Here is a 13,560-nt window from a genome sequence, read left to right as displayed (position 1 = left end):
ACATGGCAAACACCAAAAGCAACAGACTGATATTCCACCTTCCAGTCTCATGAAAACTAAAGACAGTTGTACACATACATGAGTTTGCAGTTATTTAACAAGTAGTCTGTACAAGCATTTCTTTTGTCAATGAGCTCACGAACGCCACAAGAAAACTGCTACGAGAAAAGGCGTTTTATTCAGGAGAAAATTGCAAAATGTGTACCAAAGACGTTCTTAAGTAATAATTTTGTTCCATTTCTATTGTGTATCTAATGGATATGTACAACACTGAATGGTGGAATAAGAATTTTGTTATCAGAAATAGTAACGTATCGTACTGCATGCTTCTCACAATGTATATGTGTGAGGAACAATTTTTGAAAACGCATAATGCCACCAAAAGTAAAATTTTTTGGAGAAGCGAAAAACTTATACGGGTTCAAGTCAACATTGATACCACTACGAAAAACCGCCTACCGGTCAAATGTGCTTGTGGCTCTGGTTGTCACTGTAAACCGAAGGTAATGGATCAGTGCGACTTGAACAGACCTGCAGGATGCCTCGCAGACGTGAGTTTGAAAGAGGGCGCATTATTGTCATGAGAGAACGTGATAATCCATCCGGGAAATTGCTGCTCGTGTGGAACGAAGTGTTTCGGCAGTGCAAGGGATGTGTAAAAAATGGTTCACTGAAGGTCGTAGAACACGACGAGATGGATGGAACCAGGTAAATTCAGCATGGATGGCTATACCACAGAACGCCACACGCTCATTACGTGAATCGATGCCATCTCGCATGGAACAAGTCATCAGGGCCCATGGCGGATCCTGGGCTACTCCGCAACAGGACACGTGCTGAACCGAAGTGACTGAAATGCTTTCTGCAGAACATGCTAACGTACTTGTGCTGTGAATATGAACATTCTATCTCTAGACGCTCAAGGTCTGTTTCTTTTCTGAAAACGACTGTATTTTTTTTTAAAGCGGCTGTATCCAGTAATTGCAGTCTCAACAGTTTCCAACAATTCCTCTGTCACTTGGAAACTACTCATGTTCCAGCCTTCACAATGAACACACTTAATGAAAATTCACAACCATCGACGTATCATAGACTAAATGCCTGCCTCGTCCCAATAAATATCACAGGCGTTGCAATGAATTCCTGAGAAGCACAACAATGCATTTACGTGACGCATAGTCAGAACGTCTCTGCAGTGGGCCAGGACTTATCAAGGACCGTCCGAGCAAGTGAAAACTGTTCATTTGCTACACACTTTCGAACTACTCACCTTTGCATCGACAAGTTACAGAACGAAATGACACCTTTAGTAGTACTGGATGTATTCCGCAGTTTGAAGTTTTCAGCTCACGACTGGTTCTCTTTCACTCAAGCGCGCAGTATTGCTATACGTACAGTTTATCTTATCTCAGTGCCGGTATCTTATTTCATTTCGATAAGACATACTTTCATCACGTAAGCTACTACATTTCCTTCTTTATGCGAGGAATTTCGTTTCTGATCAGAGAAATTGATAAATTCTAGTGTCCGATTCCACTCGTCGGGTTTCGGCAATGACGTCATACATAAGGCAAACGAGGCCTACGAGAAAGACAGGCCGCGGCGCGTACGTCACGCAGGTGGTCCTGCGCTCGCTCGCTCGCTCAAATCAACAAACTACAGGGTGTTTCAAAAATGACCGGTATATTTGAAACGGCGATAAAAACTAAACGAGCAGCGATAGAAATACACCGTTTGTTGCAATATGCTTGGGACAACAGTACATTTTCAGGCGGACAAACTTTCGAAATTACAGTAGTTACAATTTTCAACAACAGATGGCGCTGCGGTCTGGGAAACTCTATAGTACGATATTTTCCACATATCCACCATGCGTAGCAATAATATGGCGTAGTCTCTGAATGAAATTACCCGAAACCTTTGACAACGTGTCTGGCGGAATGGCTTCACATGCAGATGAGATGTACTGCTTCAGCTGTTCAAATGTTTCTGGATTCTGGCGGTACACCTGGTCTTTCAAGTGTCCCCACAGAAAGAAGTCACAGGGGTTCATGTCTGGCGAATAGGGAGGCCAATCCACGCCGCCTCCTGTATGTTTCGGATAGCCCAAAGCAATCACACGATCAGCGAAATATTCATTCAGGAAATTAAAGACGTCGGCCGTGCGATGTGGCCGGGCACCATCTTTCATAAACCACGAGGTGTTCGCAGTGTCGTCTAAGGCAGTTTGTACCGCCACAAATTCACGAAGAATGTCCAGATAGCGTGATGCAGTAATCGTTTCGGATCTAAAAAATGGGGCAATATTTCCTTTGGAAGAAATGGCGGCACAGACCAGTACTTTTTGAGGATGCAGGGACGATGGGACTGCAACATGGGGCTTTTCGGTTCCCCATATGCGCCAGTTCTGTTTATTGACGAAGCCGTCCAGGTAAAAATAAGCTTCGTCAGTAAACCAAATGCTGCCCACATGCATATCGCCGTCATCAATCCTGTGCACTATATCGTTAGCGAATGTCTCTCGTGCAGCAATGGTAGCGGCGCTGAGGGGTTGCCGCGTTTGAATTTTGTATGGATAGAGGTGTAAGCTCTGGCGCATGAGACGATACGTGGACGTTGGCGTCATTTGGACCGCAGCTGCAACACGGCGAACGGAAACCCGAGGCCGCTGTTGGATCACCTGCTGCACTAGCTGCGCGTTGCCCTCTGTGGTTGCCGTACGCGGTCGCCCTACCTTTCCAGCACGTTCATCCGTCACGTTCCCAGTCCGTTGAAATTTTTCAAACAGATCCTTTATTGTATCGCTTTTCGGTCCTTTGGTTACATTAAACCTCCGTTGAAAACGTCGTCTTGTTGCAACAACACTGTGTTCTAGGCGGTGGAATTCCAACACCAGAAAAATCCTCTGTTCTAAGGAATAAACCATGTTGTCTACAGCACACGTGCACGTTGTGAACAGCACACGCTTACAGCAGAAAGACGACATACAGAATGGCGCACCCACAGACCGCGTTGTCTTCTATATCTTTCACATCACTTGCAGCGCCATCTGTTGTTGAAAATTGTAACTACTGTAATTTCGAAAGTTTGTCCGCCTGAAAATGTACTGTTGTCCCAAGCATATTGCAACAAACGGTGTGTTTCTATCGCTGCTCGTTTAGTTTTTATTGCCGTTTCAAATATACCGGTCATTTTTTAAACACCCTGTACGTTTCTACACCTGTTACCTCGTATCTAGGCGTGTCCGTACAAAACTAAAACTGAATCTTCTACCGGAATCCGCTATTATGGAATCTTACTGTTATTGGTCCTATAATGATGGGAAGTCCTTGGACCTACTTATAATTTGTTACGGCTGTACTGGCGTACAATAAAAGAAAAATGATTACCAGTTGCATAAGGCACCACTTCCAGCATGTAATGAGTACTTTAAGCAAAAGAGACTAAATGCTATAAACAAGCCGTTATACCATTTGATCTTAAATTAAATTTTGTTTTAGTGCTGTTAACCAGTAAGACTTCATAATAGCAGAGTCCGGTGGAAGAAGCAATTCTCGTTAGTACTTACACGCCCAGCACACAGTTAACAGGTTCAGAAACGCATTTTGTCTGCTGAGCTGAGTGAGCGAACGAGATCAGGACTACCTTCGTGACGTACGCGCCGCGGCCTGTCTTTCTTGTGGGCCTCGTAAGGCAAAGGTGGTTCGTATTTCTAAAATATCGTTACTTTTACTATTAATTACTTAATCTAACGGGAGAACTGGAGGGAAGTTGGGATTTTGGGCGGGAATAATCTAAAATGTAACTGAAAAACGGAAAAATAAAATTAATGATAACAAATATGAAACAGTAGCATGAAATGTGAAGAAACAGAGGCACTAAATTCTAAAAGAAAAGACAGTACATAACTAATGAAAATCCACAAAAATAAGGAGTATTTGAATCAGTAACTATAATTAACCTCACACACCGAGCGAGGTGGCGCAGTGGTTAGCACACTGGACTCGCATTCGGGAGGACGACGATTCAATCCCGTCTCCAGCCATCCTGATTTAGGTTTTCCGTGATTTCCCTAAATCGTTTCAGGCAAATGCCGGGATGGTTCCTTTGAAATGGCACGGCCGATTTCCTTCCCCATCTTTCCCTAACCCCGAGCTAGCGCTCCGTCTCTAATGACCTCGTTGTCGACGGGACGTTAAAAAACACTAACCTAACCTAAATTAACCTCACAGGTCAATTCTACTTACGTATTCCAATATTCGTAACTTTTTCGTTGTGGTTCAGAGAGCAATTACAAGTGCAAAAATCATATTAGTGTACATTTTAGTGCAGACATCTTCTGAAAAAACAGTCTAATTAATGAACCATCAAGTGAGTGGAATCGGTAACTAAAACAGACCTTTATTGAAGATCAATTCTAGTTACCGATTCCAGCAATTCGATGGTACATAATTTTGGAGAACTTTGGAGTAAATCTGTGGACTAGGTAAATACCGATTCCATACTCTTCTCTTTTTCATAGTAATGGAGAGAGTAATATCAAATGTAGAAATCCTGTAACATATCAGTGCACACACTTGTTGTTAAAACGGTGTAAATAACGAACCGTTGAATGGTTGGAACCGGTTTACTGGAATAAACCTTTATAGATCAATCCTACTTATCGATTCCAAAAGTAGCCATTTTTCTGCACACATTCAGAGAGCAATTACAAATGCAGAAATCCTATTACATTTCAGTGCTGACACCTGATGGAACAACTACCTAAATAATGTATGCTTGGAAACGGTAAATAGAATTGACCTATATAGCTTAATTACCGATTCTAATATTTGTTAGACCTTACATTTGTGAATTTTCTCTACCTGTGTACTAGCTCCGTTATATTCAATAATTATTATTGACAGTTAACGCTATTTCACAATATTATGACTTCATCATGCGCTGTACTGTAATGGATTTAAAAGTTACTCGCATTCACTAAGATAATAATTTATTTCAGGCATGTATACTTCTCTATTTCTGCTCTTATTTTAGCTCCTTTAAATTATTTTCGATATAATTTCTGGCTCAGTAATTAATCACGTGAACTGTGACTGTAATTTTATCGTATGCTACATTCGTTCGCTTACGAATATGATCAGTTACTCTTAAATATTACCTCTATGTAGCGTCTCTGCCTTTTACGACGTCATTGCTCAAAGCCGACGAATGGAATCAGACACTAAAACTGATCCAGAAAAATTATGCTGTGAGCATATGTGACCTCACCAGTGCCTTTAGTTATATAGATCACAGACTAACTAGACAGTTAAGGCATTAATTGTCTTTCTCCTCTATGAAATCTAGCCTTCGTAACAGAAAGCAGAGACTCTCTATGACTGGGTGGTTGATTGAGTTAGGAGGAGGGGACCAGACAGCGAGATCATCGGTTCCATAGGACTAGGTAAGAATGGGGAAAGAAGTCGGCTGTGCTCTCTCAAAGGAACCATCCCGGCTTTTCCCTGAAGCGATTTAGGTAAATCACAGAAAACCTAAACCTGTATGGCCAGACGCGGATTTGAACCGTCGTCCTCCCAAATACGAGTCCAGTGTGCTAACTACTGCGCCATCTCGCTCGGTCTCAGTGACTGATTTACATCAAAATAGCAGAACATAAGGTATAAGGTACCACGAGGCACGGTACTGGGCCCTGTATTATTGTGAACCTCCATAAGTGATCTTCTGATGATTGTAAATGACGGCTCAAAAAACAGGGTTCAGATTCATTCTTTTCAATCACATCCCAGGTGATAACTAATCGGATGTAAAATTGGTTAACAGCAAACAGTCTTAACTTATTGTTTTCTATTTTTCTCAACCACGTTTTATCCAGTTGTTGTTGTGGTCTTCAGTCCTGAGACTGGCTTGATGCAGCCCTCCATGCTACTCTATGCTGTGCAAGCTTCTTCATCTCCCAGTACCTACTGCAACCTATATCCTTCTGAATCCGCTTAGTGTATTCATCTCTTGGTCTCCCTCTACGATTTTTACCCTCCACGCTGCCCTCCAATACTAAATTGGTGATCCCTTGATGCCTCAGAACATGTCCTACCAACCGATCCCTTCTTCTAGTCAAGTTGTGCCACAAACTTCTGTTCTCCCCAATCCTATTCAGTTCTTCCTCACTAGTTATGTGATCTATCCATCTACTCTTCAGCATTCTTCCGTAGCACCACATTTCGAAAGCTTCTATTCTCTTCTTGTCCAAACTATTTATCGTCCATGTTCCACTTCCATACATGGCTACACTCCACACAAATACTTTCAGAAACGAATTCCTGACGCTTAAATCTATTCTCGATGTTAAAAAATTTCTCTTCTTCAGAAATGCTTTCCTTGCCATTGCCCGTCTACATTTTATATCCTCTCTACTTCGACCATCATCAGTTATCTTGCTCCCCAAATAGCAAAACTCCTTTACTACTTTGTCTCATTTCCTAATCTAATTCCTTCAGCATCACCCCACTTAATTCGACTACATTCCATTACCCTTGTTTTGCTTTTGTTGATGTTCATCTTATACCCTCCTTTCAAGACGCTGTCCATTCCGTTCAACTCCTCTTCCAAGTCCTTTGCTGTCTCTGACAGAATTACAATGTCATCAGCGAACCTCAAAGTTTTTATTTCTTCTCCATGGATTTTGATACCTACTCCGAATTTTTCTTTTGTTTCCTTCACTGCTTGCTCAATATAGAGATTGAATAACTTCGGGGAGAGGCTACAACCCTGTCTCACTCCCTTCCCAACCACTGCTTCCCTTTCATGTCCCAGACGCTATACATTTTGAGCAGAAAACAGTGTTAATGAACACATGGAAAAATCGAAGATGGGAGATGACATCTACCTAGTTTTACCATATGTCACCTAATTCCATCTTAGAAATCATAGGCATATTCATTGTTAGTGTAAAAACTGCCTTCATATTTTCCAACGAAACCGCTTTGCACGAGTGCCACATTGAATATGTCACAGTGAAAACCAACACTGATCATTTACATTCCCACGGAACGTGTGCATGTGTACTAAGTTACACTGACATCAGACTATATCTTCTGGATGCTTTGCTTTCTTTGTCAGGCTTTGTACTCAGTAATGAATATTTTGAACTTAAGAAATTCCGTCTTGTTAACATCCTGTTAAACAATTTTGTCATTGCTTTCTTGCTACATCTGAGTAGTGATAACTAACAGGAATGACTAGCAGCAATACAGAAAGAATCTATGTGGAGACGAAGCTGAGTACTCAGAGGATGTACGAGAAATTATTGATTGAGGTTTAGTTTTAATTTCTATGTTCAAGAGGAATGCATGTCACTTTAATATATTTTGGTATAGGACACTGTGTGAGGTTGACTTTCTTGGTAGTCACACTGCAATGAAATTTTATTATGCATCATTTTGTGAGCTGATGTTTACTGTCTAGTATATGCTATTTTGTTATTTATCTGTAAACATAACAACATCTTAACCCAGTAATATGTCCTAACTGACATAGTTTTCGGCGGTTAAAAGTTTTGTAATATACAAAATTTCGTCAACTTGGTTTTATCTGGTGTATTGTCGTCATTAAATGATTTTCTCTGGGTTAAGCTGATTTGTTTTCAGCAGTTATGATGTATTTTACGTTAGAAAGGTCGCCAGTGCGACAATTCTTGACGTATTGTCTTATACATACGGAATTTCACGATCGAGCTCACTAATGTACAGGGTTTACTTTTAAGTAAATATTATAATGTATTCTTAGTAAATTTATTCTGCAATAGTTATTTTACAATAGTTTTGTCTCTGATGTGGCATCGTCTTTGACTTTATTCTTGACTGGCCTAGTTCCATCTGTCAGTGTGTTACTAGCTGCCGATGTGGACTTGCTTCTTGACGAAAATTATCGTACACAGTTATTATTGTGAGAAACAAACTTACGTACTATGGTTTGCTTAAAAGAGCAAAATACTTTCGTTCAGATTATGGTATAACTTTCCTGCCATTTATGCCAGTAAGTGAAACACTATTTAACCTCATATTTTCCTGCAAACTCTAACGGTTTCATTTATTCGTTTTTGACTAAGTTTGATAATGGTCGTTGACAGAAACCAATAGCGAATTGTTCAAAATAAATATCTGCTGTTGTATTTAACAGCTATCAGAATGGATAAAGTAAGGAAAGAAAAATAAAAAGGAATGGGAAAAGCGAAGATAGGTGCCAATGTGACAAAGATGCTAATTTCTTGTTGCGTAGAATGAAAACAGATGAGCTAGCTGCGACGGGAGGTATTGCATTACGACATGACGGTATTATTTCATTTGCGGTGTGAGACATTGAAGACGTTAGTGACTGAGAAACCGATCAACCCAACAGGGCATCGAGGCGTGTGAAAATCACGTTGGTTATCTGGCCGCATTTGTTCAGGTTTGATGTGATCAAACAACTGAATGTTACACACACATCTTACGTAATCATTCATAGCTACCTCGAGTCTGTATTATATTCTATTTTTACTACTGGCTGGGTAATGGATTAGAGTTTTTAAATTGGAAATGTTATATGACTTTTAACTATGAAATCATTAACAGAAGTTAATGAGATGCTTTTATGGCCAGTTGCCGAAGCGACACCATCAGACATATCCGAAATATATTTTCTAGGATTTTAATAGTAAATGTTCTTAGTTGTATCTTTTTCCCAGTGGTAAACTTTACCTCCTCTTTCTGCTGGGATGGTCGTCTCGAATACAGCCTCCGCAAAAGTTACTGCTTGTTCACCGTGTTGCATAATGAAAGGAACTCATATTTTGGTGCGTTAGATGAACTGTTTGTCAGATAAATAGACAAGCACTGTATTTTACTTGATGTTATTGACATTAGCCCAAAATCGAATATTATTAACAGAGCTGTTACAATGTTCGCGTCCTGTCTTCATCAACACACGCCACAGATCCCTCTCTTTCTGCCGACCTTCGACCATAGATCGAAGCTGCCGACGTAAAGAAAAGTGACCGTCACATGTCTCTCATCTAACAGCATCTCTGTCGCAGTGCATTGCTTCCTTTTTTTATCTTACGTATGTCTCTTTGGAAACAGCTGACAGGTGCCATTACAAGTTGTCTAGAGTTTGCACTATTTTCAGCGTGTTGAAATAACTCAGTAGTAAATATCTGGCGGGACTAAACACAGGACTGATTTCTGTTTAATTTCAGATGGAAATATTTTTCCAAATTTTTGAATTTCATGCAAAAAAAATTCATATTTCCTGCATGCTTCAACAGTTTATTTATCCTAGTGTAAAGACTCGCCCTTCCCCGTCCTTCCCTAATCCGCGGAGACCGATGACCTCGCTGTCTGGTCTCCTCCCCGAAAACAACCCAACCCTGAAACGGCAGCAGAAATGTTTTTAGGGTTGGCGCATAGACCCGACTGTTGTTGGAATATAAGAGGTCGTTGCAAGAATGAAGCCCAGATGGATTAACGTTGCTGTACAGCTAGAAAAGCGATGGGCCAATGACTGCACATTGGGGTACTCCAGATAGCACAGACGGCTCGTTGGCATCTGTTTCGAGATAGCATCGCACTGTTTGAGAAACTCAGTTCTCTCGTTTTCTTAAGTAATATATCGAAATGAACAGGATCAAAACCACAATGACAGCAAACAGTATTAAAACAGTCGATTCATGCACGTCCATCACATGTCTGATGGTGTCCGTTGTTTTCATTGAAGCAGTTCCTGCGCTCAGGTGTTTTCGGAGGGCCGATTGACATTTATCGAGAAATTACACTACTGGCCATTAAAATTGCTACACCACGAAGATGACGTGCTACAGACGCGAAATTTAACCGACAGGAAGAAGATGCTGTGATATGCAAATGATTAGCTTTTCAGAGCATTCACACAAGGTTGGCGCCGGTGGCGACACCTACAACGCGCTGACACGAGGAAAGTTTCCAACCCGTTTCTCATACACAAACAGCAGTTGACCGGCGTTGCCTGGTGAAACGTTGTTGTGATGCCTCGTGTACGGAGGAGAAATGCGTGCCATCACGTTTCCGACTTTGATAAAGGTCGGATTGTAGCATATCGCGATTGCGGTTTATCGTATCGTGACATTGCTGCTTGCGTTGGTCGAGATCCAATGATGCTTAGCAGAATATGGAATCGGTGGGTTCAGGAGGGTAATACGGAACGCTGTGCTGGATCCCAATGGCCTCGTATCACTAGCAGTCGAGATGACAGGCATCTTATCCGCATGGCTAACGGATGGTGCAGCCACGTCCTCGATCCCTGAGTCAACAGATGGGGACGTTTGCAAGACAACAACCATCTGCACGAACAGTTCGACGACGTTTGCAGCAGCATGGACTATCAGCTCAGAGACCGTGGCTGCGGTTACCCTTGACGCTGCATCACAGACAGGAGCTCCTGCGATTGTGTACTCAACGACGAACCTGGGTGCACGAACGACAAAACGTCATTTTTTCGGATCAATCCAGGTTCTGTTTACAGTATCATGATGGTCGGGTCCGTGTTTGGTGACATCTTGGTGAACGCGCATTGGAAGCATGTATTCGTCATCGCCATACTGGCGTATCACCCGGCGTGATGGTATGGGGTGCCACTGGTTACAATTCTCGGTCACCTCTTGTTCGCATTGACGGCACTTTGAGCAGTGGACGTTACATTTCAGATGTGTTACGACCCTTGGCTCTACCCTTCATTTGATTCCTGCGAAACCCTACATTTCAGCAGGATAATCCACGACCGCATGTTGCAGGTACTGTACGGGCCTTTCTGGATACAGAAAATGTTCGACTGCTGCCCTGGCCAGCACATTCTCCAGATCTCTCACCAATTGATAACGTGTGGTCAATGGTGGCCGAGCAACTGGCTCGTCACAATACGCCAGTCACTATTCTTGATGAACTGTGGTATCGTGTTGTAGCTGCATGGGCAGCTGTACCTGTACATGCCATCCAAGTTCTGTTTGACTCAATGCCCAGGAGTATCAAGGCCGTTATTAGGCCCTACGGCCAGAGGTGGTTGTTCTCGGTACTGATTTCTCAGGATCGATGCAACCAAATTGCGTGAAAATGTAATCACATATCAGTTCTAGTATAATATATTTGTCCAATGAATACCCGTTTATCATCTGCATTTCTTCTTGTAGTAGCAATTTTAATGGCCAGTAGTGTAGTTTTAAGGCAGTCAACCAGCCGTTCTTGAACAATGTACGTAAAGGCTTCTGAAATGGTGGATAATATGTTGATCGGACTATAGATGTATGGCAATTTTGGGTTCTCATTTCGTCTACTGGACGAATTAAACTTTGCTTCCACCCAATAGGATGTGGAACACAAACAAGAGTGAGATTGAATATGTCTGTGAGAACTAGGTTGATAGTACTGACAACTTTTTTACCACACCGATGCTTGCTCTGGCTTGACTTGCTGCCTCAGAAGAGATTATAATGATTGCTCAACGTATTGTGTTTTAAGGAAGACGCGTCCGTCGATAAGATAGTGTCCTACTGCTGATTATTTACCGCAATGTGAGAGCTGGCTCCGAATGAGGAAAAGTCCTTTAATTCGTCAGCACGGACTTGAGATACGTCGTATTTTGTCTCTCCTATACGTCAGTTACGCTACTTTTTCCACGATGCTTCAGCATTATTGATGACTTTATGATTATTGCCTCAGATTGTTCTCTATCAGTTGGTGTGCATGAGAGTCATCCCCACTATTCCCACTTTAAAAGCCCATCGAAAGTTAAGGTGAGGCATATTGCTAATTTTTCAGTAGGTTACGTGGATACTATTAAGAACAAATCATGGCAATTTTCACGAAAATATCCGCGGATCAACTTCCGCTATGATTTTGGGATGACCTGTGACAGGGTTTAGTTCAAGACCACGCTTTCGTACCTATTGTGGTACTGAACAATGATTATCATTCAAATATAATATGGTACCAGCACCGTAATGAGGGCTGGCGCTTAAATGCAGCTAAATGTCGCCAGAATAAAAATGGTGTTTACAAGAATGAAGCACCGACGCAATATCATTTATATATAGCAGTGGACTAAAGACTGAATCCTGGGGGGCTCCAAAGAGCACAGACGACTCGTTGACATCTGTTCTGAAGTAGCTGTCGAACTACAGCATAGCACTGTTTTAGAAAGCCAGCTGTTTCATTGTCATAAGTATTATACGAAATCGACAGTAATAAAGACCTTTCAGACATGAAGCGGTGATAAAATGATCGATTCACGCCTGTTACGGCATGTTTTACGTTGCCAGGCACTTTGATTAATTAACGGTGCTGTCTTGTGAAACTTGTTCGTATTTACTGAAACTCGTGTTTGTAATTTTCTGGTTGTTATATGAAGAATATATAAAACTTATTATTATTATTATTATTATTATTATTATTAGTCGCAAAGATCCCAGAGTGGAAGACGCTAAGTAAAGATAGTTCATCTTCCGTTCTTCTGATTCCTCTTTATTTGCCCACCAGTTTTTCATTGTTTGCGAAAATTTAGCTCTTCTTTCTTCGCCCCATTTTGTTACGGTTGTTCGGGCTTTTGTCTCTGGTTTAACCTCCCAGTTTTCTACTTTTATTCTAAAATTGTTCCTTACGTCTATTCCTTCTTTGGTGATTTTGGCTAATTCCAAGACTTTTTTTAACATTCTGGATCCATTCTCCTCCATTAGCGAGGGAATCTACGTGTTTTACTATTGTTTTTGTTAGTCTGTGTTCGGGAAGTCTAATTATGTGGCCTTAGAATTTGAGGCGTCTTTTCCTCAAGTCTGCCCCCATGTTAGAATGTTCTTCAATTTTGCACGTTTTCTGTTGCCTATATCCATTCTCGGCCCATCTTGGTCCCAAAATGTTCCTAATTATTTTTCTTTCTTCTTTCTTTAGATTTCCTATGCTAGTTTTCCCGTTTAGTACAAAGGTTTTGCTAGCATATAACATTGATGGTTTAATTACTGTTTTCTAATGTCTAATTTTGGCATTTAAAGATAAGCATTTTTATTATAGAAGTTTTCCACTAATCCTAAATCTTTACGAGCTTTTTGTATGCTTTCTTGTTGTGCACATTTTGCAGAGATAATTTCTCCTAGATATTTAAAGTGTGGATCTCTGTTAATTTCACTGTATGTGGTTTGCAATTTGAAAATTTCTAGATTTGTTGTTGTAAACACTGTCTTTACAAATGATATTTGCAGGCCGACTTTCCCTGCGCATTTTTTTTAGAGTTTCTATTTGTTTTGTAACCATCTCACAATGTGTTAAGAGGACTTCTAGCATCTTCTCCGTGCCGAATAGCCGCATTGAATAATTGTAATGTATGCCACTCAAGAAAATATATACTGAGCATTTACATCAAAGGTGTGTAAGGACTTTCATTATATATGTATTCTCTAATTGGAAATTTGCATGGAGGTGTCGTTTCATTGGTAATCAGAAGGGAACTTCCGATGAATTGGAAACGAACCTGCAATTATTAGATCCAAGAGCTCCATTATTT

General features: G+C 41.1%; 1 protein-coding gene across 1 annotated transcript in view; it reads right to left on the bottom strand.

Annotated features, from left to right (window-relative positions):
- LOC126209969 (uncharacterized) overlaps positions 1–1,338 on the bottom strand; it is a 36,909-nt gene extending 35,571 nt beyond the window's left edge. The window contains exon 1 of the mRNA XM_049939081.1: positions 1,271–1,338. Within this exon, the coding sequence (XP_049795038.1) occupies positions 1,271–1,278 (8 nt within the window). The 5' untranslated portion in view covers positions 1,279–1,338. The remainder of the gene's footprint in view (positions 1–1,270) is intronic.
- Between the last annotated feature and the right edge of the window lie 12,222 nt (positions 1,339–13,560).

This window comes from Schistocerca nitens, chromosome 10, assembly GCF_023898315.1.
Source record: "Schistocerca nitens isolate TAMUIC-IGC-003100 chromosome 10, iqSchNite1.1, whole genome shotgun sequence".
NCBI lineage: Eukaryota > Metazoa > Arthropoda > Insecta > Orthoptera > Acrididae > Schistocerca > Schistocerca nitens.
This window is presented reverse-complemented; position numbering and strand designations above follow the sequence as displayed.